The 25,662-nt window shown below is 43.5% G+C and overlaps 1 protein-coding gene across 1 annotated transcript in view; it reads right to left on the bottom strand.

Annotated features, from left to right (window-relative positions):
- Window positions 1-25,662, bottom strand: part of LOC134968668 (intestinal mucin-like protein) — a 162,188-nt gene that overhangs the window by 84,321 nt on the left and 52,205 nt on the right. Inside the window, exon 2 of the mRNA XM_063944189.1 lies at window positions 14,706-14,755. Within this exon, the coding sequence (XP_063800259.1) occupies window positions 14,706-14,755 (50 nt within the window). The remainder of the gene's footprint in view (window positions 1-14,705; window positions 14,756-25,662) is intronic.

Raw genomic sequence — 25,662 nt, forward strand, 5'->3', positions numbered from 1 at the left:
ATTATCAACCAGTCTATATTAGCAGCAGACACAGTACAGTACGGTAGTCCACGGCTGTAGCTACCTCTGTGTCGGCACTCGGCAGTCCATCCATAATTGTATACCACCTACCCGTGGTTTTTTTTTCTTTCTTCTTTATACATACTACATCTCATTATCATCCAGTCTATATTAGCAGCAGACACAGTACAGTACGGTAGTCCACGGCTGTAGCTACCTCTGTGTCGGCACTCGGCAGTCCATCCATAATTGTATACCACCTACCCGTGGTTTTTTTTTCTTTCTTCTTTATACATACTACATCTCATTATCATCCAGTCTATATTAGCAGCAGACACAGTACAGTACGGTAGTCCACGGCTGTAGCTACCTCTGTGTCGGCACTCGGCAGTCCGTCCATAATTGTATACCACCTAACCGTGGTTTTTTTTTCTTTCTTCTTTATACATACATACTACATCTCTTTATCAACCAGTCTATATTAGCAGCAGACACAGTACAGTAGTCCACGGCTGTAGCTACCTCTGTGTCGGCACTCGGCAGTCCATCCATAATTGTATACCACCTACCCGTGGTTTTTTTTTCTTTCTTCTTAATACATACATACTACATCTCTTTATCAACCAGTCTATATTAGCAGCAGACACAGTACAGTACGGTAGTCCACGGCTGTAGCTACCTCTGTGTCGGCACTCGGCAGTCCGTCCATAATTGTATACCACCTACCCGTGGTTTTTTTTTCTTTCTTCTTTATACATACATACTACATCTCTTTATCAACCAGTCTATATTAGCAGCAGACACAGTACAGTACGGTAGTCCACGGCTGTAGCTACCTCTGTGTCGGCACTCGGCAGTCCGTCCATAATTGTATACCACCTACCCGTGGTTTTTTTTTCTTTCTTCTTTATACATACATACTACATCTCTTTATCAACCAGTCTATATTAGCAGCAGACACAGTACAGTACGGTAGTCCACGGCTGTAGCTACCTCTGTGTCGGCACTCGGCAGTCCGTCCATAATTGTATACCACCTACCCGTGTTTTTTTTTTCTTTCTTCTTTATACATACATACTACATCTCTTTATCAACGTGTATATAATAGCAGCAGACACAGTACGGTAGTCCACGGCTGTAGCTACCTCTGTGTCGGCACTCGGCAGTCCGTCCATAATTGTATACTAGTATCCATCCATCTCCATTGTTTACCTGAGGTGCCTTTTAGTTGTGCCTATTAAAATATGGAGAACAAAAATGTTGAGGTTCCAAAATTAGGGAAAGATCAAGATCCACTTCCACCTCGTGCTGAAGCTGCTGCCACTAGTCATGGCCGAGACGATGAAATGCCAGCAACGTCGTCTGCCAAGGCCGATGCCCAATGTCATAGTACAGAGCATGTCAAATCCAAAACACCAAATATCAGTAAAAAAAGGACTCCAAAACCTAAAATAAAATTGTCGGAGGAGAAGCGTAAACTTGCCAATATGCCATTTACCACACGGAGTGGCAAGGAACGGCTGAGGCCCTGGCCTATGTTCATGGCTAGTGGTTCAGCTTCACATGAGGATGGAGGCACTCAGCCTCTCGCTAGAAAAATGAAAAGACTCAAGCTGGCAAAAGCAGTAGCACCGCAAAGAACTGTGCGTTCTTCGAAATCCCAAATCCACAAGGAGAGTCCAATTGTGTCGGTTGCGATGCCTGACCTTCCCAACACTGGACGTGAAGAGCATGCGCCTTCCACCATTTGCACGCCCCCTGCAAGTGCTGGAAGGAGCACCCGCAGTCCAGTTCCTGATAGTCAGATTGAAGATGTCAGTGTTGAAGTACACCAGGATGAGGAGGATATGGGTGTTGCTGGCGCTGGGGAGGAAATTGACCAGGAGGATTCTGATGGTGAGGTGGTTTGTTTAAGTCAGGCACCCGGGGAGACACCTGTTGTCCGTGGGAGGAATATGGCCGTTGACATGCCTGGTGAAAATACCAAAAAAATCAGCTCTGCGGTGTGGAACTATTTCAACAGAAATGCGGACAACAGGTGTCAAGCCGTGTGTTCCCTTTGTCAAGCTGTAATAAGTAGGGGTAAGGACGTTAACCACCTCGGAACATCCTCCCTTATACGTCACCTGCAGCGCATTCATAATAAGTCAGTGACAAGTTCAAAAACTTTGGGTGACAGCGGAAGCAGTCCACTGACCAGTAAATCCCTTCCTCTTGTAACCAAGCTCACGCAAACCACCCCACCAACTCCCTCAGTGTCAATTTCCTCCTTCCCCAGGAATGCCAATAGTCCTGCAGGCCATGTCACTGGCAATTCTGACGATTCCTCTCCTGCCTGGGATTCCTCCGATGCATCCTTGCGTGTAACGCCTACTGCTGCTGGCGCTGCTGTTGTTGCTGCTGGGAGTCGATGGTCATCCCAGAGGGGAAGTCGTAAGACCACTTTTACTACTTCCACCAAGCAATTGACTGTCCAACAGTCCTTTGCGAGGAAGATGAAATATCACAGCAGTCATCCTACTGCAAAGCGGATAACTGAGGCCTTGGCATCCTGGGTGGTGAGAAACGTGGTTCCGGTATCCATCATTGCTGCAGAGCCAACTAGAGACTTGTTGGAGGTACTGTGTCCCCGGTACCAAATACCATCTAGGTTCCATTTCTCTTGGCAGGCGATACCGAAAATGTACACGGACCTCAGAAAAAGACTCACCAGTGTCCTAAAAAATGCAGCTGTACCCAATGTCCACTTAACCACGGACATGTGGACAAGTGGAGCAGGGCAGGGTCAGGACTATATGACTGTGACAGCCCACTGGGTAGATGTATGGACTCCCGCCGCAAGAACAGCAGCGGCGGCACCAGTAGCAGCATCTCGCAAACGCCAACTCTTTCCTAGGCAGGCTACGCTTTGTATCACCGGTTTCCAGAATACGCACACAGCTGAAAACCTCTTACGGCAACTGAGGAAGATCATCGCGGAATGGCTTACCCCAATTGGACTCTCCTGTGGATTTGTGGCATCGGACAACGCCAGCAATATTGTGTGTGCATTAAATATGGGCAAATTCCAGCACGTCCCATGTTTTGCACATACCTTGAATTTGGTGGTGCAGAATTTTTTAAAAAACGACAGGGGCGTGCAAGAGATGCTGTCGGTGGCCAGAAGAATTGCGGGACACTTTCGGCGTACAGGCACCACGTACAGAAGACTGGAGCACCACCAAAAACTACTGAACCTGCCCTGCCATCATCTGAAGCAAGAAGTGGTAACGAGGTGGAATTCAACCCTCTATATGCTTCAGAGGTTGGAGGAGCAGCAAAAGGCCATTCAAGCCTATACAATTGAGCACGATATAGGAGGTGGAATGCACCTGTCTCAAGCGCAGTGGAGAATGATTTCAACGTTGTGCAAGGTTCTGATGCCCTTTGAACTTGCCACACGTGAAGTCAGTTCAGACACTGCCAGCCTGAGTCAGGTCATTCCCCTCATCAGGCTTTTGCAGAAGAAGCTGGAGACATTGAAGGAGGAGCTAACACAGAGCGATTCCGCTAGGCATGTGGGACTTGTGGATGGAGCCCTTAATTCGCTTAACAAGGATTCACGGGTGGTCAATCTGTTGAAATCAGAGCACTACATTTTGGCCACAATGCTCGATCCTAGATTTAAAGCCTACCTTGGATCTCTCTTTCCGGCAGACACAAGTCTGCTGGGGTTGAAAGACCTGCTGGTGAGAAAATTGTCAAGTCAAGCGGAACGCGACCTGTCAACATCTCCTCCTTCACATTCTCCCGCAACTGGGGGTGCGAGGAAAAGGCTCAGAATTCCGAGCCCACCCGCTGGCGGTGATGCAGGGCAGTCTGGAGCGACTGCTGATGCTGACATCTGGTCCGGACTGAAGGACCTGACAACGATTACGGACATGTCGTCTACTGTCACTGCATATGATTCTCTCCCCATTGAAAGAATGGTGGAGGATTATATGAGTGACCGCATCCAAGTAGGCACGTCACACAGTCCGTACTTATACTGGCAGGAAAAAGAGGCAATTTGGAGGCCCTTGCACAAACTGGCTTTATTCTACCTAAGTTGCCCTCCCACAAGTGTGTACTCCGAAAGAGTGTTTAGTGCCGCCGCTCACCTTGTCAGCAATCGGCGTACGAGGTTACATCCAGAAAATGTGGAGAAGATGATGTTCATTAATATGAATTATAATCAATTCCTCCGCGGAGACATTGACCAGCAGCAATTGCCTCCACAAAGTACACAGGGAGCTGAGATGGTGGATTCCAGTGGGGACGAATTGATAATCTGTGAGGAGGGGGATGTACACGGTGATATATCGGAGGATGATGATGAGGTGGACATCTTGCCTCTGTAGAGCCAGTTTGTGCAAGGAGAGATTAATTGCTTCTTTTTTGGGGGGGGTCCAAACCAACCCGTCATATCAGTCACAGTCGTGTGGCAGACCCTGTCACTGAAATGATGGGTTGGTTAAAGTGTGCATGTCCTGTTTTGTTTATACAACATAAGGGTGGGTGGGAGGGCCCAAGGACAATTCCATCTTGCACCTCTTTTTTCTTTTTTTTTTCTTTGCGTCATGTGCTGTTTGGGGAGGGTTTTTTGGAAGGGCCATCCTACGTGACACTGCAGTGCCACTCCTAGATGGGCCCGGTGTTTGTGTCGGCCACTAGGGTCGCTTATCTTACTCACACAGTCAGCTACCTCATTGCGCCTCTTTTTTTCTTTGCGTCATGTGCTGTTTGGGGAGGGTTTTTTGGAAGGGCCATCCTACGTGACACTGCAGTGCCACTCCTAGATGGGCCCGGTGTTTGTGTCGGCCACTAGGGTCGCTTATCTTACTCACACAGTCAGCTACCTCATTGCGCCTCTTTATTTCTTTGCGTCATGTGCTGTTGGGGAGGGTTTTTTGGAAGGGCCATCCTGCGTGACACTGCAGTGCCACTCCTAGATGGGCCCGGTGTTTGTGTCGGCCACTAGGGTCGCTTATCTTACTCACACTGTCAGCTACCTCATTGCGCCTCTTTTTTTCTTTGCGTCATGTGCTGTTTGGGGAGGGTTTTTTGGAAGGGCCATCCTGCGTGACACTGCAGTGCCACTCCTAGATGGGCCCGGTGTTTGTGTCGGCCACTAGGGTCGCTTATCTTACTCACACAGTCAGCTACCTCATTGCGCCTCTTTTTTTCTTTGCGTCATGTGCTGTTTGGGGAGGGTTTTTTGGAAGGGACATCCTGCGTGACACTGCAGTGCCACTCCTAGATGGGCCCGGTGTATGTGTCGGCCACTAGGGTCGCTAATCTTACTCACACAGCTACCTCATTGCGCCTCTTTTTTTCTTTGCGTCATGTGCTGTTTGGGGAGGGTTTTTTGGAAGGGACATCCTGCGTGACACTGCAGTGCCACTCCTAGATGGGCCCGGTGTTTGTGTCGGCCACTAGGGTCGCTTATCTTACTCACACAGCGACCTCGGTGCAAATTTTAGGACTAAAAATAATATTGTGAGGTGTGAGGTATTCAGAATAGACTGAAAATGAGTGGAAATTATGGTTTTTGAGGTTAATAATACTTTGGGATCAAAATGACCCCCAAATTCTATGATTTAAGCTGTTTTTTAGGGTTTTTTGAAAAAAACACCCGAATCCAAAACACACCCGAATCCGACAAAAAAAATTCGGTGAGGTTTTGCCAAAACGCGGTCGAACCCAAAACACGGCCGCGGAACCGAACCCAAAACCAAAACACAAAACCCGAAAAATTTCAGGCGCTCATCACTAGTATAAACCATTACTGATGAATTAACATATGCAACTGAGTTGTTATCTCTAGAATACATTAGTTACCAGCCTATCAAAATGACAGAACAAAAAACAGTAATGTCAGCGCCAGCGGCTGTGCGCACCCTAATGGAGCAACATTTGAATTGCTCCGTCGGGCACCATCTAGTGGCAGCCAGCACGCATAGCACCTGAATTCCCCTCATAGAATTGAGGAGCAGTGTTAGGCTTTTTTTATATAGGATGTTAAGATTTATGGGTTGGTCTCCTGTAAACACATGTGCACCCCCATCACTCAAAATATTTTCTTTTCTGCTGCGGGGTACACTGGGCTCCACAAGGAATCACATCGGGGTGTAGAGTAGGATCTTGATCAGAGGCACCAACAGGCTCAAAGCTTTTGACTGTTCCCAAGATGCACAGCGCCGCCGCCTCTACAACCCCGCCTCCATGCACAGGGAGCTCAGTTTGTAAGTTGGTGCCATGCAGTATGCAGGCACTTAACAGGAGGCTGCCTTAAGCAGCCTTTTCAGAGCTTCATTTTTATAAGACTGACAGAAGAAAATGTAAGAAGACTACAAGGGCTGCTGCAGGCAAAGTCTCAGACTTCCCTGCATGTAGCTCCATCACCCCCAGTGGCGCTGTATACTCCCGCGCCCTGGTTGCCATGTCACTGCAGCGGAGGTGCCGGCTTCTTCCTCTCTAACAGTCACACACATGCCGCCATCTACCGGGTTGCGGGGCCGCAGACAAGGGGGAGGTAAGGGGCTCCTGTGCCGCACTGTACCGCGATCCAGCGCGGCTGTAGAAGGTGTGCCGCGCGCCCGCTGGCGTGGACACTGAATACTGGGCAGCCGCTCCACTAGCCACCAGGGTTGAATTATGGGCACAGGTCAGGGGGATATTGTACCAAGTTTCCTCCGTTTTGTTTTTACTGCCCGCACATCCAGTGGGGATGCCAGCAGGGGGAGCAGGTCGGACCTGAGCCCCCCCCCCCCCCCCCCCACCAGCCCCATGGCGCCATTTCAGCAATGTTCCTGCCCTGGAGCTGCATATCTCTCTCCCTCACTCCTGGTGCCCATTACAGATAGAACCTTGCTGTTCCTGGGAACTGCTAGGGCAAATCCTCCTCTGTGGAACTGCCTGACTGCCAGTGCTGTGCTTCCTACAGGACACTTGAGTATTCTACCTGTCACTGGGACTGTGTTAGTTAGGAAAGAATGCCTACCTTCAGGGTTGTGTGGTACAAACACCCTGTGATATACATCCAGTGCTTACTGCGTTTGTTATATCTATTATTATCACACATAGCCATACTGAGTATTACTTTGTATTGCTAGTCCAGTGCAGTTTATGGTACATAATTTCTGCATGGTACGCTTGTGACTATGGCCCTCATTCCGAGTTGATCGCTAGCTGTTTTCGGTCGTACTTTCACAACGGCCATTGCAGTTTCACGCAAGGTCTAGCAACGCTTTTCAATCGCACTGCTGGCCGCAGAGTGATTGACAGGAAGTGGGTGTTTCTGGGAGGTAACTGACCGTTTTTTCGAGGAGTGTGTGAAAAAATGCAGGCGTGTTACATACAAACGCAGGCGTGCCTGGGGAAACGCAGACATGGCCGGCCGAACGCAGGGCGTGTTCGTGACGTCAAAACAGGAACTAAATAGTCTGAAGTGATCGCTAGCTAGGAGTAGGTCTGGAGCTACTCTGAAGCTGCACAAAATTATTTTGCAGCCACTGTGTGATCCTTTCGTTCGCACTTCTGCTATGCAGGGCCTCCAGTCTGTCTCCGCAACTGGAGGAGAGACTGCACTGCAAGACGTGGGTCCCCGTGAGTGGAGACCCGCCTTACCTGTCTCCTCTTTCTCCTGCTGCAGCCTCTGGGTCAGCTGGGACTATGTCTGCTAGCTTCAGCACCCACCAAAAGCACCAGACTGCTCACTGGTGTCGTGGCGCTGGGGAGTTGTAGGAGTAGCAGCGTTGGTATCCGTGGGACAGGCAAGAACTGCTACTCTATAGTAGTAAAAATAAAAATAAATAAATAATAAAACTAAAGATTGGGGCTGCCTAAAAGCAGCCCCACTGTCTAATGGTGCATCCAGCTCCTGCCAGCATCAGTGCAAAACTGAAGTCTCTGAACTCATATATTTAAAATCACATGAATAGAGACATAAATATATGTGCTAATAAAGAATGAAATGTGTAATAAAGATTAAGAATAGAGTAATGTAAATGTAAAGTTTTTTCAGAAATTAGTCTCCAAAGATCTTAACCAACTATTTTCTCAGAAAAAAGTCATACATCGACAATATTAGCAAAGGAGAAAGAAAAGCACTCAAAGAAATGTCTAAGTGGCAAGATGTAATTATTATATTGTATTCTTGTATATATGTATTATTGACAAAAAAGATCACGACTATCTCAAGATGGATAATCCAAGAACTTTTACCAAAGATACATAAAAACGATAGGAAACCACGAGGCAGACCTATTCTGTCAGGAATGGGTAGCCTAACGGAAAAAGCCAGCATCTATATAGACCAACATTTACAAAAACACGCGGTCTCTTTTCCATCATATATTCAGAACACCATGGACGTGTTAAACAAACTGAACAATTTAAATGTTAAACCTGGTGTCTGGTTGGTCTCATGCAATGTAGTGAGCCTTTACACCAGCATCTAGCATGACAAAGGTATTAAAGCCACAAAGTATTTTCTGAACACGGAAACATGGAGCGATCTAAACGAAAGGGAGGTGGTCTTCCAGGAAACTCTTGAGAAGTATACCAACAGTATGTTATTCTATCTAAGATACATAGATGACGTTCTAATGTTATGGGAAGGTCCATTGACTGAACTCAAGGATTTCATAAAAATTCTCAATACAAACTAATTGAACCTAAACTTGACCTTTGAAGCCATTCAGGAATCCATTAATTTTCTTGATATTACCATTCAGATCACCGATGAGGGGGATATAGTTACTGACCTTTACAGAAAACCTACAGCAACTAACAGTGTCTTACATTCAAACAGTTCACACCTTCCAGACACTGTCAAAGGGGTGTACTACGATATACCGGCACTCGGGATCCCAGCACCTAGCATTACGGCACCGGGATCCCGAACACTGGAATGCCGGCAGTGGGATGAGCGCAAAAGAGCCCCTTGCGGGCTCACTGCGCTTGCCACGCTACGTGCGCCACACTATTTATTCTCCCTCCAGGTGTGTTGTGGACACCCCAAGCGGGAGAATAGTTGTTGGTATCCCGGCGGTCATGATCCCGGCATTGGTATGCAGAGCGCCAGGATCCCGACAGCCGGGATATCGAATGCTTCCCCTATCAAAGAGATCCTCAACGTAGAACTATTATGGACAATAAGAAACTGTTCCAGTGAAGATGTCTTTTCCATCAGACAAAAGGAACTAAATGATTCTTTAAAAAAAAGTAGCTATAGCAATGGATTCATAAAAAATAACTATCATGGAAGTGGAAGGTTATCAGAGGGATGTCCTACTAAAACCTAAACAGAATATACATAGAGAAGAACCTATTAGACTTGGAGGTACATTCAACATACATTGGAAGGAGATTAATAATATTCTTCAGTGATACTGTATTGGTCTGTACTTCAGACTGATAGTGACCTTGCAAGAATTTTACCTAAAAAACCCCAGACCAGCTGGAGAAGGTCATTCTTCATGATGCACGGGACAGCTACACAAATTTAAACAACATACTTCTCCAAAATTCCAAGATTTTAGTCATAGGGTAAGGCATCGCTACTAAGCAATTAAGTTTTCATATAACAACAATTTCTTAACAGACTAGTTTAAAAGGAGAAAAACATTGAATGCGTTTGATGCATGGACGGGACTTTATGTTCATTTTCTGGAGAATCATCCTAAAGATCATTTGGTACAAATAGGTAAATGCATTATAGCGGCACGCATCGTGCCGCTATAACTCTTCCTGCTTTGCCTCATTACTCATTAACATCTTGTCTGCCAAAGGGGGGGAGCCCCTCTGGCGATGAACCCCTGAGCTCACAGCGTGTCAGTTCAGAGCTGACGCGCTGTGTCTCTTTCATGGCCGGCTCCTCTGTGCATGCGCGGGATCATGCTACTCACGCAAGATCCCCAGCGCAGTCTGGAGCTGGCCCCCGCCACAGACAGGGACAGCTCTGTCGTCCCTGCTGTGGTGAATGGGCATGGGATAGCAGCGCCGATAAGGACAGGGGTGCATAGTGCCCTTGCCACCTTGCAGACACTGCTGCCATCATACATGGGGGAGAAGCGGTATAGCGCACATAGGGGGAAATTTACTAAGTAGTGATAAGAGCGGAGAAGTGAGCCAGTGGAGAAGTGGCCCCATCAACCAATCAGCAGCTCTGTATCATTTTATAGTATGCAAATTATAGATGTTACTTCAGTGCTGATTGGTTGCCATGGGCAACTTCTCCACTGGCTCACTTCTCCGCTCTTATCACTGCTTAGTAAATGTTCCCCATAATGTGTGCTGATACCGCTTCCCCCTCATATCGACACATGTCTGAATTGTATAAACATAAGTTAATATCAAAATGAAATAGCTAGTCAGCGAAATTTGAGACAGAAAGAAGGTTATCACATTGCTTGAAATAACCATGTCCAACTGAATTTATTTCAAATATACTGAGACTATACTGATTCAGCTAGGGAACAAAGAATCACTCACTACCAAGAAACGTACCAATACACTTTGAATTGTATTCCACATTAGATATCTAGATAGTCCTGTGTTTCTCTTTCTATATCAACTGGCTGTATAAGCGCTGCTTTGTTGGGAGTCTGCCATTTGTGGGGGTCATTCCGACCCAATCGCACGATGCAGTTTTTCGCAGCCGTGCGATCAGGTCCAGAATGCGCATAAGCTGCTGCCACAATGTACAGGCACGTCGCTGCCTGGCGACGGTGAACGCCAGGCAGCGATTGTTCTAATGAAGTTTTCGATTGCATTGGTGATCGCAAGGTGACTGACAGCGGGAAGGCGTTCCGGGGTGGCAACTGACCATTTTCTGGGAGTAGAGAGGAAAACGCAGGCGTGTTCAGGAGTTTGCAGGGCGGCTGTCTGACGTCAATTCCAAGACCTGACAGGCTGAAGTGATCGCAGTAGCTGACTAAATTGAGAGCTACTCAGAAACTGCACAAAATGTTTTTGTACAGCTCCCCTGCACAAGCGTTCACACACTTGCACAGCTAAAATACACTCCCCCATAGGCGGCAACCATCTGATCGCATGGGCTGCAAAAAGTTGCAAGGTGCGATCAACTCAGAATGACCCCCTGTGTCTTATAAAGATTTGAATGAGCAGCTCTTTCATTCATAAGCTCCTCTCTCAGATCACAACCTTATCACATGCATGCTCTCCTCCATTACTTCAAACTCCATGTCCCTAAAGTCTACAAGGACACCTCTTACCCGCAGAAATATTAACGCTATTAATTTTCAACAACTATCTACCTCTCTGCAACCACTACTTTCACCAATTTCTACATTCACCTCTCCAGAGACTGCTGCGTCACACCTTAACCAAACTCTAGTAACAGCACTTGATGAAGTGGCTCCAGCTACCCATCACACTCCACGTAGACTTAGATGTCAACCGTGGCACTCTAAATACACTAGACACTTACAAAAACTCTCACGAAAAGTTGAACGCCAGTGGCGTAAATCTCGTAGTTCAAGTGACTTTGTCACATATAAGACCACCTACCACTCTTATCGTACTGCTCTGGACACTGCCAAACAAACATATTTTCAATCTCTCATCTCTGCTCAAGCCTCTAACCCCAAGCGACTTTTTAATACATTTAAATCACTTCTTGTCCCTCCCTCACCTAACCCACCAGCCACTGTCAGTGCGCAAGATCTTGCTTCCTATTTCAAGGACAAGATTGACAAGATCCGAAATGAAATGGTATGCTCTTCCACAGCAAGTGACCTGCTCAATTCCCTACCTGAACCCTCTAACACCTTCTCTTCCTTTGATCCTACAAATGAAGATGAAGTATCTGCACTCTTTTCATCTGCCTACTCTAATACCTCTCCCCTTGACTCTATACCCTCACAAATTAGTAAAGCTCTGTCTACTGTGCTCATCCCAACCTTAACAAAAATCTGTAATCTCTCCCTGTCTACTGGTATCTTTCCTTCTCTATACAAGCATGCAGTGATTACTCCCATTCTGAAAAAACAAAACTCTGACCCGAACACTCTCTCTAACTACCGTCCCATCTCTCAGCTCCCATGCCCCTCCAAGCTACTGGAGAGACTTGCCTACACTCGCCTCACACACTTTCTTAACTCACACAGCCTACTGGACCCACTTCAGTCAGGATTTCGTGCCCAACACTCCACAGAGACAGCACTGACTAAGGTAGTGAATGATTTGGTCACTGCTAAATCTAAAGGACATTTCTCTCTACTTATTCTCCTTGATCTCTCTGCTGCTTTTGACACTGTTGACCACTCTCTTCTCATACAAACACTACAATCCCTAGGTATTCAGGACACAGCCCTTTCTTGGTTCTCATCCTACCTATCTAATCGCTCCTTCAGTGTTCGTTTCTCTGATTCCACCTCTCCTTCGCTACCTCTCTCAGTTGGAGTACCGCAAGGCTCAGTCCTAGGTCCTCTGCTTTTCTCTATCTATACCACATCTCTTGGCAAACTAATCAACTCTTTCGGATTTCAGTACCATCTGTATGCAGATGATACTCAAATCTACCTATCCTCCACTGATTTGTCACCATCTGTATTGGGCCGTGTCACTGAATGCCTTTCTGCCATTTCATCTTGGATGACATCTCGCCACCTCAAACTTAATATTTCCAAAACAGAATTAATTATATTTCCACCTGCCAATAGTAGTTTCCAACCTGATATATCTATCACTGTTGAGAACTCGGCAATCACCCCTACCCCACAAGCTCGCTGCCTAGGTGTCATTCTTGACTCTGAACTGTCCTTTGTTACCCACATTCAATCTGTCTCAAGATCATGTTACATGCATCTAAGAAACATATCCAAAATACGCCCTTATCTTACACAAGACACAGCAAAAACTCTAATCCATGCTCTCATTATCTCCCGCATTGATTATTGTAATAGTCTCCTGACCGGTCTTCCCAAACATAAGCTCTCACCACTACAATCCATTTTGAATGCAGCTGCGAGGCTAATCTTCCTTGCCAGGCGTTCATCGTCTGCAGATCCGCTCTGTCAGTCCCTCCATTGGTTACCGGTATTCTACCGTATTAAATATAAAATACTTTTACTCACATACAAGGCCATTAACCAAACTGCACCAACATACATCTCTTCACTCATCTCAAAATATCTCCCTACCCGACCTCTCCGCTCTGCACAAGACCTACGTCTCTCATCCACACGCATTACTTGTTCACACTCAAAATTACAGGACTTTATCCGGGCTTCACCCACTCTGTGGAATGCCCTCCCACGCACAGTAAGACTCTCCTCTAGTCTCCAAACCTTTAAATGTTCCCTGAAAACTCACCTCTTCAGACAAGCCTATCAAATTCCAGACCCACCCACATAATCTTCAGTGCTTCCCTATCTAATTACATCCTCTGTAGAGTATTCATAACATCACTTATCATGTCTTTCTTTAGTCTCACACCCTCCTGACACTTGGATAACTTTGTGGGGTATCATCATACAACCCATTAAGAACCTAGCAATCTGGTGGACCATTATGCAATAGGTAGCATCTATCCTTGTGTATCTATGCCTATTTCCCTATAGATTGTAAGCTTGCGAGCAGGGCCTTCCTACCTCTATGTCTGTCTGTTTTTACCCAGTTTTGTTCTATTACTGTTGTTCTAATTGTAAAGCGCAACGGAATATGCTGCGCTATATAAGAAACTGTTAATAAATAAATAAATAAATAAATAAGCTCACATAAGTTGCATTTCAATACAATTGTATCAAAGACATCTGATAAATGTTACTGAATTAACACATGGGTACATTGTAACATATCTAACACTGCCGCAGTCCAGAGAAACAGTAGGATTGAATATTCTGTAAAAATGTGACACACAGCATATAATAAGTGACAGTTAACCTATTTACTGAACACTGAGAGGAACACACCACTCTATTTGGATCTTACCCGTATAATTACTTATGTACAAGGGCATAGCTACCATAGGTGCAGGCAGTGCAGCTGCTATGGGGCCCAGAGCTGAGAGGGGCCCACCTTTCCTGTCAAAGTTACATGTGTTATATACATTTTTCGCCATTGGTATAAAATGAACTAGAGGGCATTTTAAGGTTATGTAATATGAACTGGGGCACTGTAATGAGGCACAATATGAACGGGGAGCACTATATATCATAATGTGAACTGGGGGTACTGTGCAGCATAATGTGTACTGTCAGCTCTGAAATGCGATATAGGGTAAACTTCAGCACTACCGTGATTCAAAACAGAAACTAGGGCAATACTATAGGGCATAACATTAAATAAGGTTCTACTATGGTTCAGAAAATTAACTAGGGCAATATTATAGGGCATAAAATAAACAACTGCTGCAGAGAAGTGTCTTTCTAGAAGCATTGGGACGGGGGCCCCTTCAAAATGTTGCTATGGGGCCCACAAAGTTCTGACTATGCCCCTGCTTATGTAGACGGTTGTGTATTATCTACTAAAAAATTCAGTGTTAGACACTTATCTGCTTCTTATTGGTCATTTGTAGACCTCTTTTGAGACATTCGTTACCTCATGAATGGACTCCTCTAAACTAAGGAGCCTCGTCATGTTGTGATAAACCAGATGTAATCTGTTTTAGAACCATTCCAATTGGTACACTCATTGGTGTATAGTTTACTTCAAGCTACCCTTATCTTGTTCATTTTGGGCATCTGATTTCTGTACCCCTGAGGAAGTCCTGTAAGGACAAAATGCGTTGGTTATATCAGTTATTCTACATCTCTCTATGCTGTATGTTGAATACATGCCAACAAGGAAACACAGAACTGAATGGAAACGGATGAATACTTAAAAGAGATTTTACCAAAGCACTAACCAATGACGATTACAGGTCATCATTGCTACATAAGATGAAAGATGTCCCTAACGCAAGGGAAAATACTTATCTTAGTTGTATGTATGTAAACCCCAGAAGCATTACTGGTAAAAAGGGTGAACTAGAAATACTTGCAGCAAGCAAACAGTATGATATTATAGGCATTACTGAAACTTGGTGGGACGAATCTCATGATTGGACAGTCAATCTAGAGGGCTATAGACTGTTTAGGAGAGACAGACTAAATAAAAAGGGTGGAGGGGTGTGTCTTTACATAAAGTCGTTTTTAAAACCTGATATACGGGAAGATATTCAGGAGGGGACTGTAGACACTGTTGAGACATTATGGGTAGAAATTGCATGCGGGGAAAAAGGAATAAAAAAGTTAGTATTGGGTGTAAGCTATAGGCCGTCTGGTATCAACGTATCTGATGAGGAATTGTTACTAAAGCAAATTGAAAGAGCAGCAGGAGTAGGAGACATAGTAGTGATGGGAGATTTTAACTATCCAGAGATAAACTGGAAAAACGATTCATGTGATACTGCAAGGGGCAATATGTTTTTAAACACACTTAATGATAACTACTTAGTTCAACTAACTGAGGAACCAACTAGGTACAATGCAATCTTAGACCTGGTATTAACAAACAATGGGGATTTGGTATCAGGTATTATAGTAGGGGAACCCATAGGAAACAGCAACCACAATATGGTCACATTCAATATCAGTTTCCATAAACAGCCCTATACTGGCTCAACTAGGACTCTAAACTTTAGCAAAGCACATTTTGAAAAGATGAGGGTATTTTTCAGGGATATTGAATGGGAAGGTTTGTTTCTAGGAAAAAATACTACGGAGAAATGGGAGGTACTAAAATTCCTGCTAGCTAAAAATACACTCAAATTTATTCCTACGAGCAGCAAAAAAAGGAATAAAAATCATAAACCGATGTGGCTTAACAAAAAGATTAAGGAATTTATGGGCAAGAAAAGGTGAGCATTTAAAAAATACAAATCTGACGGCGAAGCAGAGTCATTTCAGCACTATAAGGAATGTAACAAAATTTGCAAAAAGAAAATAAGAGCAGCTAAAGTAGAAACTGAAAAACTAGTAGCAAAGGAAAGCAAAGCTAATCCCCAAAAATTCTTTAAATACATTAATAGCAAGAGATTAAAGAAGGAGAGTATAGGCCCTTTAAAAGACAAGTTGGGAGTCTTAAGCAAAAATGATAATGACATAGCGGACACACTAAATGAGTTTTTTTCAACAGTATTTACTAGAGAGGACCCAATTCAGGGACTAACATATAATCTCAATAATGCAAATATCCCACTGATAGGTACTTATTTAAGCGAGGATGTAGTCTGTGACCGATTAAAACATTTAAAGATTAATAAGTCACCAGGTCCCGATGGTATTCACCCAAAGGTTCTAATGGAGCTTCATTCTGAACTTGCAAAACCGCTATTGTTTATCTTTAAGGATTCAGTAATATCAGGTATGGTTCCCAAAGACTGGTGTATAGCGGAAGTAGTGCCTATATTCAAAAAGGGAAGTAAAGCTGAACCAGGTAATTATAGACCAGTTAGTCTTACATCTATAATGGGGAAAGTATTGGAAGGTATTCTAAGAGATAGTATTCAGAAGTTCCTTGAAGTCAATAAGGTCATTAAAAGGAATCAACATGGGTTTATGAAGGACAGATCCTGTCAAACCAACTTACTTGGCTTTTATGAAACGGTAAGCGCAAACCTAGATCAGGGTAAAGAGGTGGATGTAATCTTTTTAGATTTTGCCAAAGCGTTCGATACTGTACCACACATGAGACTTATCTGCAAGCTACAAGAATCAGGGCTAGGAAGCACAATATGCACTTGGGTTAATGGATCTTTTTCAACTTGGACTGAAGTGCTAAGTGGTGTGCCGCAAGGCTCAGTATTAGGACCGCTATTGTTCAATATTTTCATCAACGACCTAATGGAAGGTCTAGAGAGCATGGTGTCAATTTTTGCAGATGATACCAAATTGTGTAAAGTTATAAATGTGGAGGGGGATGCTGAGTTGCTTCAGAATGACTTAGTTAAATTAGAAGCTTGGGCAGCGAAATGGAGAATGCGCTTCAATACAGACAAGTGTAAGGTAATGCACTGTGGTAACAAGAACAAAAATAACACCTACCTACTAAATGGAGTAAAATTAGGGGATTCTGTACTGGAAAAGGACTTAGGTGTCCTAATAGATAGCAAACTAAGCAGTAGTACCCAAAGTAGGACTGCAGCAAAGAAGGCTAATAAGATATTACCATGCATAAAATGGGGAATTGATGCTAGGGACGAGAGTATTATACTCCCGTTATATAAATCACTAGTGAGGCCACACCTTGAATACTGTGTACAATTCTGGGCACCTTACTACAAAAAGGATATCCTGGAGCTAGAAAAGGTTCAAAGGCAGGCGACCAAACTAATTAAGGGTATGGAGATGCTGGAATATGAGGAAAGGCTTGCAAGACTAGGCATGTTTACACTGGAAAAGAGGAGATTAAGAGGGGACATGATCAACATTTACAAATATATAAGGGTACAATATACAGATCTTACGCAGGACCTGTTTTTGGTTAGATCAACACAGAGAACTCGTGGATACTCGCTCAGGTTAGAGGAGAGGAGATTCCACACAATACAGCGTGAAGACTTTTTTACAGTAAGGACGATACGTGTTTGGAATTCCCTACCTGAGGGAGTTGTAATGGCCAACTCAGTCAACACCTTTAAGAATGGGTTAGATAAATTCCTAATGGATAAGGATATCCAGGGTTACGGGGCATAGTCACGCACCATGGTTATTATAAAAAAGAGGGGTTAATCGGAACGGCAGTCAGCAACTTCAGTCAAAATTTTATACAAAATAATCGTGCATAGGAGACCACAAATAGGTTGAACCCGATGGACAATTGTCTTTTTTCAACCTTAGATACTATGTTACTATGTTACATGTCTCTGTGAAACTGTATAAATGCTTTATACATTTTATTATGTATTTTCATGATTAAGGGCCATATGCAATTGCGGTCGAATTGCCGCAAATGTCGAAAAACGGGGCATTTTCAACTCAAAAAAATGATTCGCAAATGCAATACAGTACTTTTCGACAAAAAAATGGACGTTTCAGTTTCGACTTTTTGCAATTCGACATTTCTCAAATTCGACATGTCTGCAATGGTAAAAATGCGGCTTTTCGACTAAAGTACATTCAATTGAAGAATGTCAATTCGACAACAGTGCTTTTCGACAGTCATTTCGTCAATTTCAGTCCGCCTCATTTTGCTGGCGGGATCTAATAAAAAATTTTAAAAACATGTTTTTTTGTGTTTTTTTTGTTGCTAATAGCATATCTATTTATATTAGAAGGGATTATCTACTTGGTGTGTCTATTAGGAGCCACAAGTATTATTTAATATATTTTTTAAAAATATATATATATTTTTTTTTGACTGACTAAAATAATATGGAGAGATCAGAGCATGTTTTTCAGTGGGAAGGAGTGGGAATGGGTTAAAAACCCTGAAAAAAATGTGTGGGGTCCCCCCTCCTAAGCATAACCAGCTTCGTGCTCTTTGAGCCGGTCCTGGTTGTAAAAATACAGGGGGGAAAATGACAGGGTATCCCCCGCATTTTAACAACCAGCACCTGGCTCTGTGTCCAGTCCTGGTGCAAAAAATACAGGGGACAAAAGACATAGGGGTCCCCCATATTTTTCACACCAGCACCGGGCTCCACTAGCTGGAGAGATAATGCCACAGCCGGGAGACACTTTTATACCGGTCCCTGCGGCCGTGGCATTAAATCCCCAACTAGTCACCCCTGGCTGGGGTACCCTGGAGGAGTGAAGACCCCTAAAATCAAGGGGTCCCCCCTCCAGCCACCCAAGGGCCAGGGGTGAAGCCCGAGGTTGTCCCCCACATCCAAGGGCGGCGGATGTGTCAAAGTCAAAAATATTACATAGAGAGAACATACAAACCACACACACATTTAAGTCGCTATACTTGCAAATATGCGCAGCGAGCACAGCAATATATGGAAACACACGCATTTGCTCGGACATGGCACGGAGATGGATTCGGCGCTTGTTTCATACAGTACATGGTTATAATAATGTCAAGCACCAGACATCATGGAGATTTAGAATTGGCTGATGAATTGATGTCATGAATATGTATTATCTGAACAGAACCAGGTGCGCCCATCATGTTTGGTATTGAAGCAAGCAGAATGATGTGTGGGTTAGTTTGATGCTGGTTGTGAAGTTGTGGGACATTGCAGCGGATAGATATGATTATATGTATAAAAGCTAAGATCACTTTGTTGAGAACAATGGATGATCAAGCTAACCTTTTACTAAGATTTTCAGGTCTGAACCTGATTAACATATACAAAGGAGAGAGAGAGACCCCTCCCCTAGGAACAGACACACAGGAGGATAGTTCCTGTCTGGGGGGGTTGGGGGTCAGTTTTGCTGGTGGCCTCAGAGAACAGATGTAATGAAGCTACACTCAGAACAAAGCACTCAGAAGCATGGCTGGATCATCACCAGGCACCAAAGGACTAAGTATTGAATTCACATGGCTAGATAAGGAAATATAGACAGATTGCTTTCTGGTTTAAATAGGATATTGTAACTTGGTTGTGTGATTGTTGGGTGTTTGTGTGATAGATCTGGGAATCTGTGATGGTAGCTGGGACATTAGACAACCTGTAGCATAGCATTTGTGGTATTTGTTTGCCTATGGAGATTTAAAATAGATTGTGCTGGTTAGTTATAATATATATCTTGTTAATCATAAATACCACCATGCAGTTGCGTTTGGGCATGTGCTTGTGGCAGTGGCGGGCTGAGATGTGTGGTTACATTGTGATCTGGTCTTGTGATGAATATGCTCTGGTTATTGAGATACTGAAGTTGTTTGGAATGTGAAAGCGAATAAGATGGTTCTAGGAAGTTGTTTGGAATGTGAAAGTGAATAAGATGGTTCTAGGAAGTTGTTTGGAATGTGAAAGTGAATAAGATGGTTCTAGGAAGTTGGATTGAAATTGTGAAAGGTGATTTAGATGGTTTGGAATTGTAAAATCAGAACATATGCATTGTTCCGAGGCTTGGACATTTTGGAATAAAATGGAGTCTTGTGTCTTCTGCTATGTGATTGTGGTGTAGCAGAGGGTGCCATGTGTTTGGACCTGCAAATCTAAAATGGCTGCTGCCGGGTATTTTCCCCTCCCCCTTTCAACCATGTGGTGCAGTCTTTGGAATCATGGGAGCTTTAATAAAATGGAGTCTAGCTTCTGTCCCATGCGGTATTGTAGGGTTGTGTATATAGGGACTGCCAGTATGGGTAAGGTCAAGTATTTTCTCCACAAAGATTCTCAGCATTGAATAACTGCGCAGCGATTGTTCCTCACATGTGTAAGCTTTGCTGCAATCATATTGTCTGTATTGTTATGGTGAGCCATTTCTCTCTTTCTCTCTCTCTTCTCCTCTTTCTCTCATTTTCCCTTAAACGTAATTGTATTGTATTGTATTGTATTTCCTGTGCAGTTATCTGGTTAGTTAGTCTATGTTATATTGGTAGTGTATAATTGTATTGTATTATTCTTTTGCAAGCATACCATCCATAATATATATATAAGGCGTTAGACCCTAAGCCCAGGTATCTGTGTATTTCTTATAGTGTTAAGTACTCTCAGAGCGTCGGTGACGCTCAAACAGCTTTGAAGTTAATAAGGTTACACTGTGTTGCATTTACACTCTACCACTACGCAGAGGTTTACAGTATAAGTACATTCCTTAAGGTATAGTTAAGGGAGTACCCCTGCGGTACTTTTTGCGCCAATTGCGTACTGTGTTCTTTAACCTTTAACGTGTTTTTAATAAGATAAATATTTAGCTTTGTTAGATGGGGCTCTGGTCCGCGATATCACGATCTTAATGATGCACTGTACATTACAAACGCGGCTGTAATTGACCGGCTAATGATGGACATCTCGCAAAATGCTGAAAGAAAAAAAAAAAAAACATCCACGTTAATGTATTGTGGTATCAGTAAGACGCTGATAGGAAATTTTAAGGGACAAGGCGTTTCTCATAATATTTAAGATGCTAAAATGTATTTTTATTGTCGCAAAACCAGGTTCAAATGGATCATATCGTGTTTGATTAAGATTAGATTGTTTATCTGTTTAAGTAGGTTTAAAAGTACATTTAAAAGTTACTTTGGGAGCTAGCATGGTTATTTTCTTTATGGCAGGAGAGGCCGCATGGTCTGTCCACCATTTTGTGTGACCCTCATGGAGGTGGAAGGGGGAGGAGCGGCCATTTTGGGAAGGTCAATATTTTTTTTTTGAACGGCTGATTTTCAGTTGACTCAGGAAATAATCAGCCATCCATTGTCAAAAAGAAATCATAATTTAATGAGTTTTTTTAATGCATTTATTTAATCTATATCATAGTCAATCATAAGTAATAGTGATTGGTACTTATATGTAAAATCTATATGCGTGTGCTTACATCAATGTATGTTATTAGATTAAATTTAGAATTGCATTTTCATCTGTGTACTTTCACATATCTCACCTTCCTGTTTGCCATTTGAATTGATAAACGTGCTAAGAGAGATTTGTCGCTATTTAAATAGTTAAAGTGTAAAAGTAATACATTAAGGGGTAAATTGTAAGACACACGCACAGCTTTACCTGAGATACAAGGAAAGACCTGTGTGGTGCTTGGTAGATGATTACAGTTAAAGATCGTCTACATTGATAAACGTGCTAATTGTATTTTTGTGGCCAGCGTACACGTGTCTCTAACAAAAGACTGAGACTCGCGAACGCAACACAAAGGCCGACGCACGCAGCGTATATTACGCAACGGAGCGTCTGGGTACGCCCACCAAAACTCAAATCGCACAATAGCATTGTTCTAGTGGGGCCGGTATAGTATAGCCACGTGATCATAGCACAAATTGATTTCAGTTTCCAAAACTTAGTTTAAATACCTTACTTTACTGTAACGCCTCTGGGGAGAGCTATCAGACTACGGGAAATGATTTTTCTGATCAGAAAACTATAAGAATGATAGTGGGTTGAAAACGGTATGAGTGTATTGAATCCCGCTTTGTGGACTTTGTGATCTATGTGATAAAACGGTATTGAATTCCGCTTTGTGGACTTTGTGATCTGTGTGATCTTTAGTGGAACGTGATGAGCACGGTCTGAGTGAAAACGTGCAACAGAGTGTGATAAAGTTTTCGTTGTATTACGCTCTGGCTGTTTTGGAGCACAGTAGGGAGACTCCAATGATCCTACCATTTATGGGCAACAAGTGTCTATAAGGGGTACGATTGGACCGCACGGTTGTAGGTGTGACCAATAACGCAACGTGATACGAGGTAAATTGCCCTCATACGTGTTGTGGGAAGCACATGCAAGCGTGATTTGTGTAAAGAAAAAAAAAAAGGAAGAGAATTTTCACTGGTAAAATCTCTAGAGATAGGGCCTGCAACGGCTACACGTGTCTGCTAGAAGGCGGACCGGAGATACCCGGAGCAGAAGAAGCTGGTGGAAGAGCTTGGAAAACTCCCACCGTAGACTTCTGTGTTTGGTGCATTTTAGGAAGTTTTTTCTGTGTTAAAAGAGGTCCACAATGGCAGCCAAGTGCACAACACAGGGACGTTCAGCAGTCAGGGTTCAGACTGCAGAGGCTTGCAGACCCCGAGGGTCTGCTCGGTTAGTAATGTGGGGGAAGTATGGTCCCCACACTGAGACCTTTTGTGATGAATGGACACGAATGACTGCGGGGGATAAAGCACCATTTCCTGGGATAGGTAGTTTTGACTCAGAGGTGTTGCATAATTTAAGGCGGAGGATCTGTCTCATAAAATCCTGGAAACAACGAGTTAAACATGATGATTGTTTGCAGATATGGCTACAGGAAAGTGACATGCAAAGAAATGTAACTTACATACCTAATTTTCATCTTGAGAGGAGAGACATGGCAATGGAGAGGATTATGGTTGCAGAGAAATGGCACAATGTTGTACGATAAAAATGCACTTAGTAACTGTATTAAGAATGAAAGTGTTAAATGTAATAATGTTTATGAAAATGAAAGTGTAAAAATTACAAATGTTAACCTGTGCAAGTCGCACCCCATGTTAAACTTCCCTCAGGATTATCAGCAAGAAAGTGAGCCCAGAACGATGTCGGCACCTCTTCCAGAAGCCATCCTACAAGACATCCAGGTGGACGCGACCAAATTGGTAAAGGCAATAATCAAACCCCCTAACGGAGGGTCAGGTGAGGTCGTGTCCACAGGTACGTACAATGTTTTATATCACGCACAAACAAATGTACCACATATTGTAAGACCAAAACAAGGTGATGTAATTGAGTTTAGTCCTGTCAGGGTGATCACAGTCCCCAATGGGAAGACTGACGATCAGGGAACCATTCCCGTCAAGGACAGTGCAATGCGCCATCCCTGGTCCCGGACAGAATTGAGATCAATCATGTCTGATTACCCAGATCCTAGGAAAGATCTAACTGTATGATCAAAGATTCACAGAAGGTATATCAACTCCCTAGACAACGACATAATCATGGTATCCAAGGAATCAGGTAGGTACAGGGAAAGCGGTTGATGGTGATGAGCATCCAAGCGTTTGAGGAGGCATCAAATCAACCAAAACCCCAGGCCATTGGCACATGGAGGAACTCAAGGATTTGTGATCTTTGCAAAAGAGAAGGGCATTATGCCAGTAACTGCAACAGCCCACATAAAATCAGACCCCCTAGACATGAAAATGAGCAAAAGTTAGGACACACAAAATTATAATCAGGGATCATATAGGAAGAATTTTGGGCCACACCCATGATATGTGGTCAGGAAAGGTGATCATTAGGACTGATGGTAAGCCTGAGGTAACGGTTAACAAATAGGGAGGTCATTCACTGAAGACACAGGAATGACCAGGTGAAACGTTGTAAATGTATTTGTGGAAAATGTTTTTTTTTTCCTCTCTCTCTCCCCATCTCTGACGATTATTGGTAAGAACTCAAACATTGCATATCCGCTTGGTCTTTGCAGAAGTCTACCAAACCCCAGCATGACCTATCCACATCAATGTATCCTGGCCAGATACAGAAAGTGGAGTATGGTGCTGGAGGGAGGGACGGCGCAAAGAAACCATTGGACATGTAGATATGACAGCCTGATGATCTGGCAATGTTTTAAAATGTTTGAAAAAAAAATGTTTTTTCTCTTTTCCTATTGTTGGTTATTGTTGATTTATGTAATATACATATACATATGAAGTGTTCTCTCTCTCTGTTGTTTTTTTTGTTTCCTCTCTCTTCTCACTCATGTTTTCATGTTTTAAAGATGGTATGTCACCCCTCAGTTAGACAAATGGTGATGCAGGATTTTTTTTTTTGCTCCTTACAGAAAGATCGCTGGTTTGGAGGGAATATTGCATCACCAGAATGTTCGTTTGGAAGACTGAGAGACAGCACCTTTGAGAAGACAGCAGAACAAGAAGAACAACAAAGACTAGAGAACTTATTATCGTAACAAGTCTCTCTTCCCCCTCAAACTGATTTTCTGTACCCCATTACAAATTTCTTCTTTTCTCCTCCTGTAAGATGGACTTGCCCCAAGAGACTGTGATATGGATTTTCCTGTTGACCATGATGTTGACCAGAGCAGTCTGTTTCGGTGAGAGTACCAGTGAGGTCGAGAAAGGATCCAGAAAGGTTCCAATGACTAAGACGGAGGTGTAAATTTCCAATAGCAACACAAGCACCGAGCAAAGGCGAGTACCGGAAACGATCTAACAGCCATGTTATTTGTAAACATTGTTAGCTGAAAAGAAAACTGTATCTGTAGGCTCTGTAACAATGTAGTTGAGGATGGGTGCATTAAGAAATGCCAATCCAGTTTTAATATCCACATGGACCGGCATCCATTGAGTGACTATCACTCCTTAGTGGGTAGTGTGTTAAATAAGACAGATTGTTGGGTATGCTCTCAAGTACCTCAAGGTCATAGCAAATCAGGGCTAGTACCATTTCCTTTAACGTTAGGGGAGGTACTTGAGTTAAGTGGTGGGAGACCGGTGGACAGGAGGTTTAATATCTCCAGCCCTCCTAGTTTGAAGCTCCACCAATATCATGTGGATAGGTCCCTATTATGTTTTAACATCTCCAATCCCCGAAAGCCGGGAAATTGGGAAGTGTCATGGAGTAACCAAACCATGACCTTTTCATATAGAACCGATAGAATGCCTACAGATACAGAGCTCATACGCCACATAGCCGATAGTGGAAAATATTTCCGATATAGGTATACCTTAGGAAACAGGATTACGAGAGTTGGAGAGGTATCACCAGGATACTGTGCACATATCGTACAACCTGATACGTGTACTAAACAGATGGGAGAATTAGGGTTAGGAGATTTCACATGGAAGGTTTGTAATATGGTTATGACATATTCCGTCCCATATGTTCTCCCCGATGATGCATATTTCATATGCGGGAGAAAGGCGTATGAGCGGCTTGCCCCAAACTCTGAAGGATTGTGTTATATTGGAAAAGTACTACCTGAGGTAATGAGTCTAAGGAGTGAGGAAACTGTAATTTCAATGGATTTGATTTATGACCCAACTGTAGAAACAATGATGTGATGAAAATGCGATTATACGGTCCGTTTCTTTCAC

This window comes from Pseudophryne corroboree, chromosome 11, assembly GCF_028390025.1.
Source record: "Pseudophryne corroboree isolate aPseCor3 chromosome 11, aPseCor3.hap2, whole genome shotgun sequence".
Lineage (NCBI taxonomy): Eukaryota > Metazoa > Chordata > Amphibia > Anura > Myobatrachidae > Pseudophryne > Pseudophryne corroboree.